At 40.9% G+C, this 17854-nt stretch overlaps 1 protein-coding gene across 1 annotated transcript in view; it reads left to right on the top strand.

Annotated features, from left to right (window-relative positions):
* ZZEF1 (zinc finger ZZ-type and EF-hand domain containing 1) overlaps positions 1–17854 on the top strand; it is a 308587-nt gene that overhangs the window by 187604 nt on the left and 103129 nt on the right. Inside the window, exons 23-25 of the mRNA XM_073590591.1 lie at positions 7–88; positions 8531–8732; positions 14409–14542. Of these exons, the coding sequence (XP_073446692.1) occupies positions 7–88; positions 8531–8732; positions 14409–14542 (418 nt within the window). The remainder of the gene's footprint in view (positions 1–6; positions 89–8530; positions 8733–14408; positions 14543–17854) is intronic.

The following is a 17854-nucleotide window of genomic DNA, read 5'->3' as shown; positions in this document are numbered from 1 at the left end:
GTGCAGATATGACTACTTGGAGTTTACAGATGCCAGAGGCGGAAAAGTTCGTTATGATCACAAAGTTGGTACTGACAAGTGGCCAAAGGTAAGTAATAAATGCTAAGCAATATTTTTTTTGTTTTTTCAGCAACATTTCAAAAAAATAGGCGCATTTTTACTGCAGAGTCCTTTTAACCTCTGAAAGATCTTTGACTCATAGATATGTCAAGGGTTGTGTCCCTGCCTTTGATGCAGGCTCCGTCTCTGAACCCTCATCTTTCCCCGCACTTGATGGGTGATGTAATCAGCCACCAAGTGCCGCCATGGGTGGAGCCGAGATTCACCCACGGCTGTTAACTAGTTTAATACTGCTGCCAATCACTGACAGCGGCATTTTTAATCAATAGATCTTGGAATATTAATAACTTCAACAATTGAATGTGTTTAAAACAAAATGTTCGTGTTCTTGGAAAGAACCCTTTAACACTTTGTGGCTGGAAGTGTGTCACAAATCCTTCCCATCAGTTCCCCTGTCACATGATTACTAGGCGCTAATGGGTTGTCATAACATCTGGTGGTCTGCAAAAGACCTCCGTGCCTGTCATTGTGAATTATAGGAGATCATGATTTTTGCTATACACATACTTTAGCACGGCTATGTATAGCACAGAGCAAAATTAGTTTATCAAGAAAAGGACAAATCACAAGAAGAACAATAACCTGTGCTTGAAGCATCCCCTTATAGTAAGGTGCCCCCCTCCACATAGTATCCAAGTTCGAGAGGTGACGTACTCCTATACATAATATACACTAGAGAAATTGGAGTAAACAGTGATCACCAGAGAAGGATTGTTACAAATCAAAAATTTATTAATACAAAAACACAATTCTAAAATATGCATTCAGGTCCAAAAAAATGAAATACAAGATGATATGAGCAGGCTTACAAGCCAAAAGCCAGAAAAGGATACATATATCACCCAAAAGAGGAATTTCTGTATTTTCCAATATTTATACAACTTCTTACAATTAAGCATATACAGAGAGGTAATACATTATGTATTCAATAGTAACAGCAATAATGCAACCACATATTAGGACTGATGCTAGTAGGAGCCTTATATAGATAAAGTGCTAGTGCAAAAAATAAGAGACAATTTTTCCTTTTATTCCTTAGTCCCTTTTAGTATTGAACAGTTCATATAGTCTATGTAAGAGTTCTTATGTGTTTATAGCACAACAGGTGTTCAATAGAACCAATGTAATAAGATTAAAGCCCGAGAAAGTAGTGTGATAAAGTGCAAATGTAAGAGGAGATGGTTTATAATCTCTTAGGCTAGTTTCAGACTAGCATTTTTGCCAGCAGCGCACAGTGCCGCTAAGCTCTGCCCCCTGCTGCGCCCCCTCCAGTCATCTCCCCCTAGTATCGGACATCGCTGCATGCGATCTGCACACCCTATCTTTAGCATAGGGTGCGCAGACCGTGCGCTAGTAGGATTTTGCGTACGCTGCGCCCTTTTGACGGTGCGCCGAACGCACCATGTTGCATTTTGGTGCGCTCGGTGCACCGTCAAAAGGGCACAACGCACGCAAAATCGTACTAGCGCACAGTCTGCGCACCCTATGCCAAAGATAGGGTGTGCAGATCGCATGCAGCGATGTGCGATACTAGGCGGAGATGACCGGAAGGGGCGGGGCTTAGCGGCGCCGTGCTCTGCTGGCAAAAGCGCTAGTCTGAAACTAGCCTTATTCACAGATCCCGTTCATGTAGATAATTTATTGGGAATATTCTATGTGAGCTCTTAGCACTAACAAGCTGTACTAGCCAAAGTAAATCATAATGAAATGCAGAAAAGTTAAAACGGCTTACCCATGTGCCTAGAAGGACAGCTTGCCTTCCACCAATAGCCCCGATGCGCGTTTGGCTGTCGCTTTTACGAGGAGTATCAACATCGTAAATCTGTAAACGGCATAACTAGAAAAAAAAATTATTTTTTTTTTTGGTTGCCGCAACATTGCAATACAATGCCATAAGCGGCGATCAAAACATTGTATCTACCCATAATTGGTATCCATAGAAATGTCAGCTCAGGTCATAAAAAATAAACCACCACCCAGCCACAGATCTCAAAAAGTAGAGACGCTACTGGTCTTGGAAAATGACAGCATAAGCGAAGAAAAAATTTCTTTCAAATTTCATAATTTTTTTTCACCACTTAAATTAAAAAAAAAACAAACAAAATAACCTATCAATGTTTGGTCAGTGCGTACTCGTACTGACCTAGCATTTAGTGAACATGGTAAATAAAAAAGCAAAGCAAAGAACAATTGTAGAATTGGACTTTTAGCGCAGTTTCACCGCACTTGGAATTTTTCTCATTTTCCAGTACACTATATGGTAAAATGAATGGTATCATTTAAAAGAACAACTTGTCCACAAAAAAAACAAGGCCTCACATGTCTATATTCATAGAATCATAGAATGGTACAGTAGGAAGGGACCTTCTGGCTGGGTCATCTGGTCCAACCCCCTTCTCAAAGCAAGATTCACTAAATCACCCCAGATAGATGTCTGTCCAGCCTCTGTTTGAAGATTTCCATTGAAGGAGATCTCACCAGCTCTCGTGGCAGCCTTTTCCACTCATTGATCACCCTCACTGTCAAAGGTTTCATCCCATTTCCTCTAGTCTTTCCTTGTGCAAATGAGAATAAAACTGATCTTTCTACAATGTGACAGCCCTTGAGCTATTTGTAGACAGCTATTAAGTCTCCTCTGTTTTCTTCTTTGCAAGTTAAACATTCCCAAATCATGTAACCAATCCTCATAGCACATGGTTTGCAAGACCGTTCACCATTCTGGTCGGTCTTCTCTGAACTTGCTCCAGTTTGTTGATGTCTTTTTTTTTTTTTTTTAAAATGTGGTGCCCAGAACTGGACACAGTATTCCAGATGAGGTCTGACCAAAGAGTAGTAGAGGGCAATAATGACTTCACGTGATCTAGACTGTATGCTTCTGTTAATACATCCTAGAATTGCATTTGCCTTTTTTGCTGCTGCATCACACTGTTGACTCATATTCAGTCTGTGATCTATTAGTATACCCAAGTCTTTTTCACATGTGCTGTTGCTTAGCCCTATTCCTCCCATTCTGTATATGCTTTTTTCATTTTTATTGCCCAGATGTACTACTTTGTATTTTTCACTGTTAAAACCATTCTGTTAGTTGCTGCCCAATGATTAGCTATTCCTCCCAGCTTTGTGTCATCAGCAAATTTAATCCGTTTACCCTCAATTCCGTCATTTAAATCATTGATAAAGATGTTGAACAATACAGGGCCCAGGACAGAGCACTCTGGTACCCCACGTGAGACTTTCTTCCAACTGGATGTGCAGCTATTTATGACCACTCTTTACGTCCGATCACTTAGGCTAGTTTCAGACTAGCGTTCGGAGGCGCAGGGCCCATCCGGTCAGCTCCTCCTCTGATAGCATGACGCTGCATGCGATCAGCGTACCCTATAGTTAGCGTTGGGTACGCTGGTCGTACGCTGATACACTTGCCGGCGCTTGCGCCCTTTTGGCGCTGCACATAGCAAACAAAAACGCACTGTTGCATTTTTGTGCGCTCGGCGCAGCGCCAAAAGGGCGCAAGCGCCGGCAAAAGTGTACCAGCGCACGACCAGCGTACCCAACGCTAACTATAGGGTACGCTGATTGCATGCAGCGTCATGCGATCACAGGAGGAGCTGACCGGAGGGGGTGCGGCTGGGAGCGGGGCTTAGCGGCTGCCCTGTGCTTCTGAACGCTAGTCTGAAACTAGCCTAAGCCAGTTATGAATCCACCTAAGGCTGGTTTCACATTTGCGTTTTTTAGCGCTGGAAAAAAACGCATATGTGCGCATGCGTTTTTTCCCCTATATTTAACATGGGTGCGCATACCTGCGCGCTTGTAAGCGCATGTATGCGATTTTCATGCGCTGCGTTTTTTTGGGGTGTGCGTTTGTATTTTCCAGACGCAGCATGTTGCATTTTTTGAACCTGCAAAAAAGCGCATGCGCACATATGCGCACGTTTTGCGCTAAAAATGGCCATTATAGCCTATGGATGCGCATATGTGCGCACTGGCATGCTCATGTATGCGTTTTTTTGCATATGCGTTTTTTTTTTTTAACCATGGAATTTAGGGGTTTGGGTTAGAGTTAGGGTTAGTTAAGGGGGTTTAGGGTTAGGGTTAGGGTCAGGGTCAGGGTTAGGGTTGGGGTTTGGGTCAGGGTTAGGGTTAAGTATGGTTTGGTTAAGGGTTAGGGTCAGGGTTAGGGTCAGGATTAGGGTTAAGTATGGTTTGGTTAAGGGTTAGGGTCAGGGTTAGGGTTAGGGTCAGGGTTAGGGTTAAGTATGGTTTTGTTAAGGGTTAGGGTCAGGGTTAGGGTCAGGATTAGGGTTAAGTATGGTTTGGTTAAGGGTCAGGGTTAGGGTTAGGGTCAGGGTTAGGGTTAAGTATGGTTTTGTTAAGGGTTAGGGTCAGGGTTAGGGTCAGGATTAGGGTTAAGTATGGTTTGGTTAAGGGTCAGGGTCAGGGTTAGGGTCAGGGTTAGGGTTATGGTCAGGGTTAGGGTTAGGGTCAGGGTTAGGGTTAGGGTCAGGGTTAGGGTTAGTAAAGTCATGGTTTGGGTTAGTGTGAGGGGCCACCTAATGTTGGAAAAAAACGCAAACGCGGTAAAAACGCACTAAAAACGCATACAAACGCATAAAAACGCTGCGTTTTTTTCATGCATGCTCATAAAAATGCTTGAAAAAAACGCAGCAGTTGTATGCTTTTGTATGCGTTTTTTCAATGCGTTTTTTTGCGGGAAAAACGCGCTGCAAAAAAAAGCAAGTGTGAAACTAGCCTCACAGTTGCCTTTTTCAGTTCCATACTTAGTCATTTTTTCAATAAGGATGGTGTGAGATACGTTGTCAAATGCTTTGCTGAAGTCAAGATATACTATATCTACAGTATTTCCCTTATCCACCCAGTCAGTGATTCTGTCATAGAAGGAAATTAAGTTAGTCTGATATGATTTATTAGTTACAAACCTAGTTAATCACTTCATTCTTATCCAGGTACTTACATAAATGTTTAATAATTTGTTCAAAGATCTTTCCTGGTATAGAAGTCACTCACCGGCATATATTTCCCTGGGTCCACCTTTTTCCCCTTTTTGAAGATAGGAACAACATTTGCTCTTCTCCATTCTTCTGGGACTTTGCTCTTCTCCATTCTTCTGGGACTTCTCCTGTTCTTCAAGAATTTTCAAAGGTTATGGAGATTTTCAAAAATTTCTTCTGCTGTCACCTTCAGTACTCTGGGGTGTAATTCATCTGGACCCGGAGACTTGAATTAATTTATGTTAGCAAAGAATTCCCTCACTAGCTTTCTGTTTTTAGATATCCTGGATTCTTCTATTCCTTTAATAGGACAGTGAAGTTCAGTTTATTTTTCCTTTCTGAGAAAAAACAGATGCGAAATAGGAATTTAAAAGTTCGGCCTTCTCAACATCCTTTATTAACTTTTCATCATTTTCATCCTGTAAAAATCCTATAGCATCTTTGACTTTTATTTTTGACATATTCCCCAAATCCTTTTCTATTGCTTTTGACATCTCTTGCAAACCTAATTTATTATCAGCTTTATATAATCTGATTTGTGCCCTGCAGGTTCTGCAGACAGCATTATATTCTTCTTTAGGATATGCCGCCCTCTTTCCTTTTGATAAACATTTTTTCCTTTTTAGCATGTGTTAAGGTCTGTGTTCATCCATCCTGGTTTTTTTAGATGCTTCCTATTCTTCCCTCTTTTCGGAATTGTTAGCGATTGTACTTTGAGAATCTCATTTTTCAAGATTTCCCATTCTTCCTGGACATTTTTGTCCTTAAGGATATCCAGCCATTGGATCCCTCCAATTCTCTTTCTAAGACTCTTAAAATCTGCCTTTCTGAAATCTAACCTTAACGTCTGAGTCTTCACAGGTCTTCCTCCTCTAGTTATCCAAAATTCTAAAATGGCATGGTTGCTACCTCCTAGGGTCCCAGCCACTCTGTCCTCCTCAACCATTTCCTCCCTCTTTATAAGGATTAGATCCAAGGTAGCAGATCTCCTTGTTTTCTCCTCTACCTTTTGGAAGATAAAGTTGTCAGCAAGAGAGGATAAGAATTTGTTGACCTTTGCCTGAGAGAGATTCCCAGCAAATGTCTGGATAGTTGAAATCTCCCATGACCGTTATGTCATATTTTTTGGAGAACTTGGCCATTTGATGCATAAAGAGTTCATCCATATCTTCAGCTTGCACAAGCGGCCTGTAATAAATGCCTACAATGGTGTCCTTTCCATTGTTCTGTCCTTGTATTTGTACCCAAACAGTTTTCACAGATCTCCTAGTCTCTGAAGCTTGGATCTCTGTGCAGATATACGCTTTTGAAACATACAATGCAACACCTCCTCTGTTGTGAGTTCATTTTCCCCTTCACCATTGAGGTCTGATGAACTCCCTCTTCTGGTGAAGGAAGGTAGTGAGGCTGATTACCAAGCACCTGAGCAGGATGATGAAGACTGGGTGACGGGAATTGCTGACTGGATATAAGGCAGCCGACGCCCTTCTGCCTTGCTGGTGATTTCTCTGAGGGATTAGGGATTCTAGGAGACCAGTCTGATTCCTGCTCCTCAAAAGCTAAGTTTTCTGCTCTGCTTTTTGCATTTGTGTTTTGGTTTTGTTTTGCCGGATTTCTGCCATTCCCTGCTGGGGTGAGCTGAATTCCTTTTTGCCTTTTTGCTCTGTCTTCAGAAAATACCTGAGTACTGAGTACTCTTTTTGAAGCCTAGCGTCTTCAGGGCTTTTTTTTCCCTATCAGTCTGTTGGCTCTTGTTTTGATAGGGTTTTTGCGGATTGCAGACAGCAGCTTTTCTATCCTTTCCTATTTAGTTAGCTTGGGCCCCATCATTTGCTCAGCCTATCTTTCTATCTGTGTTAGTGTTTTTTCATCTTGCTTCACCGTCATTATATGTTGGGGGCTGCCTATTACTTTGGGGTCTGCTCTGGGGCAGTTTAGATTTCCCTTTCTGTCTTTAGGCTATTTAGTTCTCCGACTGTGATCGAGGGGTCTAGGGCACCGTAGGAACCCCCACGGCTACTGCTAGTTGTTGTTGATAGGTTCAGGGGTCTGCAATCCGATAGCTGCCAACTTCTCTGGTTTTCTGGACTTAGCTAGTATTTCTGTTTTTGCCTCCTGCGGTGACTCATTCATAACAGAATCAAAAAGACTATATCAGTACTCAGGTATTTTCTGAAGACAGGGCAAAAAGGAATTCAGCTCACCCCAGCAGGGAATGGCAGAAATCCAGAAAAACAAGGCAAAACAAAACCAAAACACAAATGCAAAAAGCAGAGCAGAAAACTTAGCTTTGTTTTGAGGAGCAGGAATCAGACTGGTCTCCTAGAATCCCTCATCCCTCAGAGAAATCACCAGCAAGGCAGAAGGGCGTCGGCTGCCTTATATCCAGTCAGCAATTCCCGTCACCCAGTCATCATCATCCAGCTCAGGTGCTTGGTAATCAGCCTCACTACCTTCCTTCACCAGAAGAGGGAGTTCATCAGACCTCAATGGTGAAGGGGAAAATGAACTCACAACACTCCTCCTCTTTTATCAAGTCTGTTTCTTGCAAATAAGTTGTATCCTTTTAGCCTTGTATTCCAAACATGTGTATCGTCCCACCAAGTTTCAGTTATTCCAATGACATCATATTTCTTTTCCTGTGTTAGTAGTTCCAATTCTCCTTGTTTGTTGCCCATGCTTTGTGCATTCGTATAGAAACATTTTAGTTTGTGATTGGTTTCACTTTCGCCAATATTTTTAATTAGATTTTTTTATCTTTGTTCTTCCTTTCCACTTCTATTAGCAGAGTTCTCAATAGTATTTGTCAGTTGTATGGGTTTTTTTTCTGGCCTTTTGCTTCCCTTCCCACATTCTTGTAGTTTAAAGCTCTCCTGATGAGTGTAACAAGGCGAATTAATGGTAAAATAAAAGTTATTGCTCTGTAAGTAGGCGAGGGAAAAACGAAAGAGCAAAAGCAGAAAAATCGCAAGGTCATGAAGAAGTTAAAGTCTATGGGAAAACATTATTGATCTTCCCTTAAAGGCATACTGTTGAAATGTAACAACTATCTCCTACCTATTAAGGAAGATCCGGTAGTGTGTGGCAATGGGCACCATCAGAACGCCCTTCCTATTCAGCGCCCCTGTTTATGTCCTGCACCAGGTGAATGCACATGACTCCCCTCTTTCCCACCCACTGTTTTACCACGGGGGGGGGGGGGGGGAGGGTTGTGAATGTTTAGTGCATACTGCAACACTTTGTTAGTACAATGAGGACATTGCATCAAAGTTATTTCCAGCCTTCTGTTATGACAGGTTTTCTATAAGGCTGGATTATAAGAATTTTTAAGCAGTCTAAATATTTATATAGTGTAGTGTAGTATACTATGGCAATGTATTGTAAATTCTTTTTTCTTTCAGAAAGTAACCTTTAAGGCTGGTCCACAACTTCAGTTTTTGTTCTTTTCGGACAGTAGCAACAATGAATGGGGCTTTAAGTTTACAGTGACTGCATTCGGCCTTCCAGATATTGCCCTGTCTTGGAGTTCAGATTTACAGATACTTGTTGCACGCTTAATGGGGCGTCTTGCCTCCCGGTCTATGGCGATGAAGTCCTCATGTGGTAAGAAATTCCTGTTCCTAAGGCCACTTTAACAGAGGCATAGTTATGTGTTAATTTTTATAAGACAAAACCAAGCATGAAACTAACAGAAACATTTTGGCCACATTTCTGGCTTTATCTGGCGCTAAGTCATTGAAAATCTTGTGTAAAAGCAGCCTTCTTGTGTTTCGCTACGACTTTTTTTTTTTTTTTTTTTTTTTTTTAACACAAGACATTTTAATTATGCTAACTAGAAAAAATGCATTTGTTTCAACATAGAAAATTTGTCATTTCATTTTTTTAACTGTAAAATATCATTTTTTCCAGTAACAGTTGCCCTGACAAAAAGTGAATTCATTATTCTTCAACATTCCTTCGTGGCAAACATTTGCATTTCTAGATTATATGTGTGAATGTACAGAGTACACACCCTTTTGAAAAGTGAGGTTTTTATCAATATTTCACTGAACACAGGAATAACTTCCAAAATTTTCAGAGAGACTGAGTTACAATAATAAATATTTAATACACATCAATGTAAAATCTTCAGTTTTATTCAAATTCGTCGATAGAAAAATGAATACACCCCACCTCAAAGACCACTATATATAGTATTTTGTATGACTTCCATGATATTTAAGAACACAACCGTCTTCTAAGCATGAAATGAACATGTTGGTGAGATATTGCAACATCTATCTTAATCCATTTTCCAAGAACAACCTCTTTTGGAGCCTGGATGCTGGATGGAGAGTGACTATCAACTTGTCTCTTCATGACTCCTCATAGGTGTTATGTTGGGTTCAGTTCAGGAGACATACTTGACCACTGAGTCACTTTCGCCCTGTTCTTCAGAAATGCATCTGATGTATGTTTTGGATCATTGTTATATTAGAAAAGTTTTTCTACCAAGGGCATGGAGTGATGGTAGCATCTTCTCTTTCAATATAGTGCAGTACATAAATGAAATGTACCTTCCTAATGCCAGCTGCACTAATGCTACCACCACCATGTTTCATTGTATGCATTTTTCTAATGTCGTGTTTTTTTTTTTTTTGTTTTTTTTTAAGTGAATGGTGCCAACAATGAAGTGAAGCATACAGTGCCCTTATGTGGGGCGCTGCATGAGTGCTGTTGGCATTGGGGAGTTTATATGAAACTCCAGTCTAGTAAAAATTTAGAAATTGTTCTTGTATTCAGTGACATATTGATTAAAATCATACATTTCACAAGTGGTGTTCTCATGCTGAGCATTATATACACAGTTGCATGTAAAACTATACCCCCTTTCTGATTTTTGATGTCATATTCCATGTGCCCTGGGCCTTAATGACCACGGACAGAATAGTACGTCATACACGATCAGCACTTTAGTCCCCGGTACACTGCGATCAAACATGATCGCAGTGTTCCAGGAGCAGGCAGTGGGGCTGTCAGCTCTGCATGCCATATAAGCGATCAGCCTGTATATAATGAGTGTCCCATAGTGGGTCACATTGTAAAACATAGAATGAAATAAAAAACAATTTAAATAATTGTAAAAATATAAAAAAATAGAATTAAATTATTTTTTTTTATTATCATTAAATCAATATTTGAATTAAAAAAAATCTAAACAAATGTACACATTTAGTATCGCCACGTCCATAACGATTCGACCTATAAAACTTTCCCACTAGTTAACCCCTTTATTGAACACTATTAAAGGGGTTGTCCGGGCTTTTCACATAATCTCAGTACATATCTGGGCTGCAGAATGGTGACAATAAGTAATTTACCTTCTGTCACCAGTTTGCAGGGTTTTCTAGATATCACTCTCTTGCTTCTGAGCAGAACGTCCAAGGGGGGGTGTGTTCTGGCATTGAAATAAGAACTGGTCGTTTCCTCCTACTCTGCTAAAAACCTGCCCTCTATAGCAACAACCCCACCCTCCATAGCAACAGGCCCTCCATATCCACATGAACAAGCCCTCCTCACACAGTAACAAATCCTCCCCCTCTAGCAGCCTCAGTACAGAGAGCAGAACCACCCAGCTGCTCCTCCCCCAGACACACACTGAACAGTGATCTATGGAAAGTGAAACTCTAGTGAGGAGGGAAAATCGTCCTGTATTCTGGGCCACTCCATGATTACAATACATAAGTCACTCATTAGCAGTGATTCCTTCCCTCAGTGTCCCAGGCTGCTGGCAGTGATGGGGCTTGGGCCGGCAGTGATGGAGCACGGCTGCTGGCAGCAGTGAGAACAGACTGTGTGATGGCCAGTGATTGGGGTCTGCAGCTTCTAATCTGCACAGGGGATGGCAGTCACTGATGTAATCTGTTGTGTGACAAAGCCTCTGCTGTGTGAATGAGACAGCTCTGTGTCACTGATGTCTTCACACAGCAGCAGATTTGGTGCAGTGTATGTGTGAGCATGTCTATTTGGTATACAGCCTGCAGCAGCCATCTATTCTGTATACAGCCTGCAGCAGTCATCTATTCTGTATACAGCCTGCAGCAGCCATCTATTGTGTATACAGCCTGCAGTAGTCTCTATAGTGTATACAGCCAGCAACAATCTATATTGTGTAATATATATATATATATATATGATGCTGGAATGGAGGCGGAGCTGGAGTGGAGGATGGGCGGCATCTCCAGGGGACCCGAATATGTTGTCAGTAAGGGACCCTGAAATTTCGAGTGTCAGCCCTGCAGGGATGAGAGCATAGATGGAAGAAGACATCAAGGTGGAGCAAAGAGGGGAGAAGACAGCACAGGGGAAGAGCACACAGGGGGAAACAGCACAAAGGAGCGAGCACATGAGGGGAGAAGAGAGAGCGGACAGGGTGAAAGACAGCTCCACAGAGCACACCCGATCGTGACATCACTGCCCTCCTGATGCAATAGCATCGGGCCCACATCTAGTTTATATATTATACACATATATCTAGTATAGACTTGCATTAGGTGCTATATATAGTTTTCATTACACAATATACAATTATCTACAAGGAGTATGGCATGGAACATGTAATGGCCCTATCTATTACCATTGTGGATGTGATGTAGATTGTGCTGCTTTCACAAATACAGGATCACTGCTGTGTTCTTTCCAATGCTGGAATGATGATGATAAAGATGAGTGCTGGTGCAGTTTACTGACAGCCATTGAGTGGGGCTGGTCACTGGAGCTTGGTGGAGCTTCACACATACACTGCACCAAATCTGCTGCTGTGTGAAGACATCAGTGACACAGAGCTGTCTCATTCACACAGCTGAGGCTTTGTCACAGAACAAATTACATCAGTGACTGCCATCCCCTGTGTAGATTAGAAGCTGCAGACCCTCATCACTGGCCATCACACACTGATAATTAGTGAGTTATGTATTGTAATCATGGAGTGGCCCAGAATACAGGATAATTTTCCCTCCTCACTAGAGTTTCACTTTTCTTAGATCACTGTTCAGTGTGTGTCTGGGGGAGGAGCGGCTGGGTGGTTCTGATCTGCACTGAGGATGCTAGAGGGGGAGGATTTGTTACTGTGTGCGGAGGGCTTGTTCATGTGGACGGGGAGGGCCTGTTGCTATGGAGGATGGGGTTATTGCTATAGAGGGCAGGTTTTTAGTAGAGTAGGAGGAAACGACCAGTTCTCATTTCAATGCCAGAACACACCCCCCCTTGGACGTTCTGATCAGAAGCAAGAGAGTGATATCTAGAAAACCTTGCAAACTGGTGACAGAAGGTAAATTACTTATTGTCACCATTCTGCAGCTCAGATATGCACTGAGATTATGTGAAAAGCCCGGACAACCACTCTAAAAAAAGACAAAAAAACAATGCTTTATCATACCACCGAACATAGCTCTCAGAATAAAGCGATCCAAAAATTATATATATATATATATAAAAGGGCTAAAACACAAAAAAAATATTAGTGGAGTATCGCTTTCATCGTACTGACCAGAAGATTAAAAGTGCTTTATCAATTTTACCACATGCGGAACAGTATAAACGCTCCCCCACCCCCAAAAAAAAAAAAAAATTAATGAATTGCTGGTTTTTGTTCATTCTGCCCCCCAAAAATCAGAATAAAAAGCGATCGATCGAATGTCATGTGCCTTAACATGTCACCGATAAAAACGTCAACTCGTCTCGCAAAAAGCAAGACCTTACATGACTCTGTGGACCAAAATATGGAAAAATTATAGCTCTCAAAATGTGGTGATGCACAAACTAAAAAACGGCTATAAATAGTAAATCAACCCCCCCCCCCCCCTTATCACCCCCTTAGTTAGGGAAAAATAATAAAATAAAAAAATGTATTTATTTCCATTTTCCTGTTAGGGTTGGGGCTAAAGTTAGGGTTGGGGCTAAAGCTAGGATTAGGATTGGGGCTAGGGTTAGGGTTGGGGCTAAAGCTAAGGTTAGGAGTGGGTTGGGGTTGGAATTGGGGGGTTTCTACTCTTTAGGCACATCAGGGGCTCTCCAAGCACGACGTGGCGTCTCACCTCAATTCCAGCCAATTCTGCGTTGAAAAAGTCAAACTGTGCTCCTTCCCTTCCGAGCTCTGCCATGCGCCCAAACAGTGTTTTACCTCCACATATGGGGTATTGGCATACTCAGGACAAATTGCACAACACCTTTTGGGGTCCAATTTCTCCTGTGACCCTTGGGAAAATAAAAATTTGGGGGCAAAAATCATTTTTGTGAAAAAAAAAAGATTTTTTTTTAATTTTAACGGCTCTACATTATAAAATTCTGTGAAGCACTTGGGGGTTCAAAGTGCTCACCACACATCAGATAAGTTCCTCAGGGGTTTACTTTACAAAATGGTGTCACTTGTGGGGGGTTTCCACTGTTTATGCACATCAGGGGCTCTCCAAACGCAATATGGCTTCCAATCTCAATTCCAGCCAATTTTGCATTGAAAAGTGCCCAAACAATGGTTTACCTGCATATATTGGGTATTCGTGTACTCAGGACAAATTGTGCAACAACTTTTGGGGTCCAATTTCTCCTGTTACCCTTGGTAAAATAAAAAAAAATGGATCTGAAGTAATTTTTTTGTGAAAAAAGTTAAATGAAAAATTGTGCTGATGTAAAGTAGACATGTGGAAAATGTTATTTATTAACTATTTTGTGTGACTCATTTCTCTGTTTTAAGGGCATGAAAATTCAAAGTTGGAAAATCGCAAAATTTTCAAAATTTTCGTCAAATTTCCGTTTTTTTCACAAACGGAAGTCATATCAAAGAAATTTTACCACTATCATGAAGTAGAATGTCACGAGAAAACAGTGTCAGAATCACCAAAAACCATGGAAGCGTTGGCGTTATTACCTCATAAAGGGACAGTGGTCAGAATAGTAAAAATTGGCCTGGTCAACATGTAAACCACCCTTAGGGGTAAAGTGGTTAAGCTCTCCTGATCAAAATTGATGTTATTGTGAACTTTTTGTAATTTTTAAACTATCATTTTTTTCCCTAAAATACAAAGGAAATGTGTCATCTTTAAATTTAAGTCTTTTAGAGATCATTTCATCTTTAACTTGCTTAACTGTTCACAATAACAATAATTTTGATCAGAGGTACCCAAATGTATATGTGTGATGTATATGTATGCATGTGTATGTATATGCACATATATATGTATATATAGTGCTCAGCATAAGTGAGTAGATGTATATTTTTAATTACATATATTTTCTTTCTAGAATTGGGACCTGTTGCAGATTTGCCATCTACAAAGATAACTTCAGTTGTTAGCTCTCCATTGTGGAAATCTGTATTTAGTAATCAAGTTTACATGGAAACAAAAGCAAACCTCCAAGACCAAGGATGTATTGAGGTATCTTACTTAATATTCATTTTGTCTAATAATGCCTTGTATATTATGGCTAAGTGATACCTCCATATAGTGACCATATTTTCTGCTCTGTATTACTGCTGCTCTAAAATATGTGTCTGACAGCCAGAAACTGTCCTATGTGGCTGACAGCCAGAAACTGGCCCTGTTTCTACTAGATTGAAGAAGCTTTAGGCTGTGTGCACACGCTGCGGATTTGGTCCTGCGGATCTGCAGCAGTTTCTGCTGCGGTGTACAGTACCATTTTTCCCTATGGGAATTAAAAACCGCTGTGCAGACACTGCAGAATTTTCCATGCTGATTTTGCTGCGGTTTCAAATCCGCAGAAAGAATTGCATGTCAATTCTTTCTGCGGATTCCGCTGCGGTTTGCCATCTCCTCCATTGTGGAGATGATAAACCGCAGGGCAAAACCGCAGGCTAATCCGCAGATAAACCGCAGGTCTTTTGACCTGCGGATTTATCTGCTGATTTTGCAAAATCCCCGCGGATGAATCCACAGCAGATTCCGCAGCGTGTGCACACAGCCTTAGGGTACAGTATGTGCAGACGATCAGGAACTGGCAGCGCTTTGGACGCACTGCATGTTCACTGAGTCCAAAGCGCAGCCGGCTGTTGAACGCAGGTGAATCTGTATGTGTTCACATAACTGAGTGGATTCACCGCATCCAATACGTTGTATGGGTTAAATTTCTGGAAAGATGCACCGCATGTCTGTCTCCATGGGTAAGCCGCGGGCGTCTCTGGACGCATAGTGGGCAGGGGATTTCTTGAAATCCCATCCACTATGCTGTAAAATCTCGATGCTGCAGAAGTACGCAACGTCCAACCCACAGCGTTTACTGATCGTCTGCACATACCCTTAATTTCATTATGTAAATTTATACTGTCGCTGGATTAAAGCCTACAACCAATTGGTGCAAGTGTATGGCTCTTGATCATTGAGGTTAAAATAAGTAACATTTATTTATAGGAGTCATGATCGAATACTTTGCTGCACCTATAGACAATCCTATGCTTTGGTGGGTAAAGGACGAGACGACTATGGAGTTCTCAGCTAAGCCAGGCTTCAGCTGTGATTTATTTTGCTCTTTTTCCTGTAGACATTTGCTTTTTCCCCTTTATGGTGTGGCTGTGTTGTGATTAGCCAGCTTCACAGAAGAGAAAAAGTAAACGCCTACACAGTTCTGTGGTTTATGCCCAGTTGGTTGAACAGACAATTTGCATCATAATTACCGGGCTCATAACTTTGTAACAGAGGAGCACAGAAAAAAAACTGTAATTAGAGGAGGTACTCAATTTAAAGGGAACCTATCATGTCCTTTTTGGCATATAAACTGTCCGCAGTGCGTTGTTAGTGATGCAATGTTCATCACTAAACTTTTCTATTTTTTTTTTAATGAAAAAACGATGGTCTAATCATGTGCAACAAGAACTTTGCATAGTTATGTCATTCTTTCACAATTAGTCATAGGGGTGTCCTTAATTTTATTCAGTCAGGATGACGCTGCCCACGCAATTTGAATGATGTTTCCGGGGTTATGCCGATGTCACTCAAATCTGGTTTGAAAAATCATGCACTTGCACGGTGCATCGTAGAGACACACAGTATTTTTCAAAGCAGATTTGAGTGACGTTGGAGCAAACCCCCAGGAACATCATTCAAATTGTGTGGGTGGAGCCAACTGTGACTGAATAAAATGAGGCACACCCCTATGACTAAATGAGCAGATATGTTATAACTATATAAAGTGATTTTTGCAGACTAGACCTCCGTTTTTAATTTTAAAAGAAAATTGCCTCGCTAATAACACACTGGACAGTTTTACATGCTAAAAAAGGACACAACAGGTTCCCTTTAAATGATAAAATCTAATGACTGTTCTTCTATACATGTTTGTCCTTCAGAATTGTTGTCTACTTGAATATTAATAGTGTTTGTATATTTACCCCCTTGTAATTAAACTCTCATTGTTGTGAGTTGTCATATTGTAAATGGGGGCCTGTAACATTTGTAAGAATTGTATGTATATTGGTGTGTTTCTATGTGTGTGTATATACAGCTCTGGCAAAAATTATGAGACCTCTTTCAAATATTCAGTTTGCCTGATTTTTCTCTTCATAGGTATATTTTTGAGTAAAATGTAAATTGTTCTTTTTAGTTTATATACTTCTGACAACATGTCTCCAAATTTCCAAGCAATAAATTTTGTATTTTTTTTTCTGAAAAGGAGAAATGGTCAAAATGTAAAAAAAAAAACAAAACAGTGCTTTCAGACCTCAAATAATACAAAGAAAACAAGTTCATAATCATATAGAAACAACAATACTAATGTTAACTCAGGAAGAGTTCTGAAATCAATATTTTGTGGAATAACAATGATTTTTAATCACAGCTTTCATGTGTCTTGGCATGCTTTCCACCAGTCTTTGACACTGCTTCTGGCGCAAAAATTTAAAGGGAATCTGTCACCGGATGTTGGACGCTTATTTAAATGGCCTGGATTTGGTCCGATAGGCGGTGTTTCTTCTTTTTTCTCCACCCCATCTGTGGCCCCCGTCCGCGATCTTCTCCGGTATTAGAGTAGTTCTTCTCCATAGTTCGCAAATCAGTCTTGCTTTGCGCACGCGCAGTATGCTTTGCCTAACTGCGGGCAAAGCCGATAATCATTACTGCACATGTGCCAGTACACTTTGTCCCGGAAGTATTTCGCTGTGCTGTGTACAAGATTGCTTTGCGCAAGCGCAAACTGTGGAGAAGAACTACTCTAATACCGGAGAAGATCGTGGATGGGGGCCACGGATGGGGTGGAGAAAAAAGAAGAAACCCTGCCCATCGGACCGGACCCAGGTCATTTACATAGGCCTCCAACATCCGGTGACAGTTTACCTTTAAGCAGTTATTCTTTGTTTGATGGCTTGTGACTATCCATCATCCTCATGATGACATTCTAGAGGTTTTCAATGGGGTTCAGGTCTGGAAAATGGGCTGTCCATGACAGGGTTTTGATGTGGTGGTCTCTTAATTTTTTGCCGGAGCTTTATAATACGATACTGTGCTATAGTTTTGACTAACTGTGGAAAAAACTGCTGCAAATTAAGAATGCCTTTTGAAATAGGTTAAATAGTTATAATCAACCAACAAAATACAAAGTGAATGATCAAAAGTGAAATCTTAAATCAATATTTGGTGTGAGTACCCTTTACCTTCAAAACTCCATCAAAGCATCACTTCTTTTATTTTTTTTTTTTTTAAAAAGAAATTCAGCGGGGAGGTTGTTCCAAACATCTTGGA

This window comes from Dendrobates tinctorius, unplaced genomic scaffold (assembly GCF_039654945.1).
Source record: "Dendrobates tinctorius isolate UK_male_01 unplaced genomic scaffold, ASM3965494v1 ptg000117l, whole genome shotgun sequence".
NCBI lineage: Eukaryota > Metazoa > Chordata > Amphibia > Anura > Dendrobatidae > Dendrobates > Dendrobates tinctorius.
The sequence above is the reverse complement of the archived record's forward strand: the minus strand, read 5'-3'. Positions and strand labels throughout refer to the sequence as shown.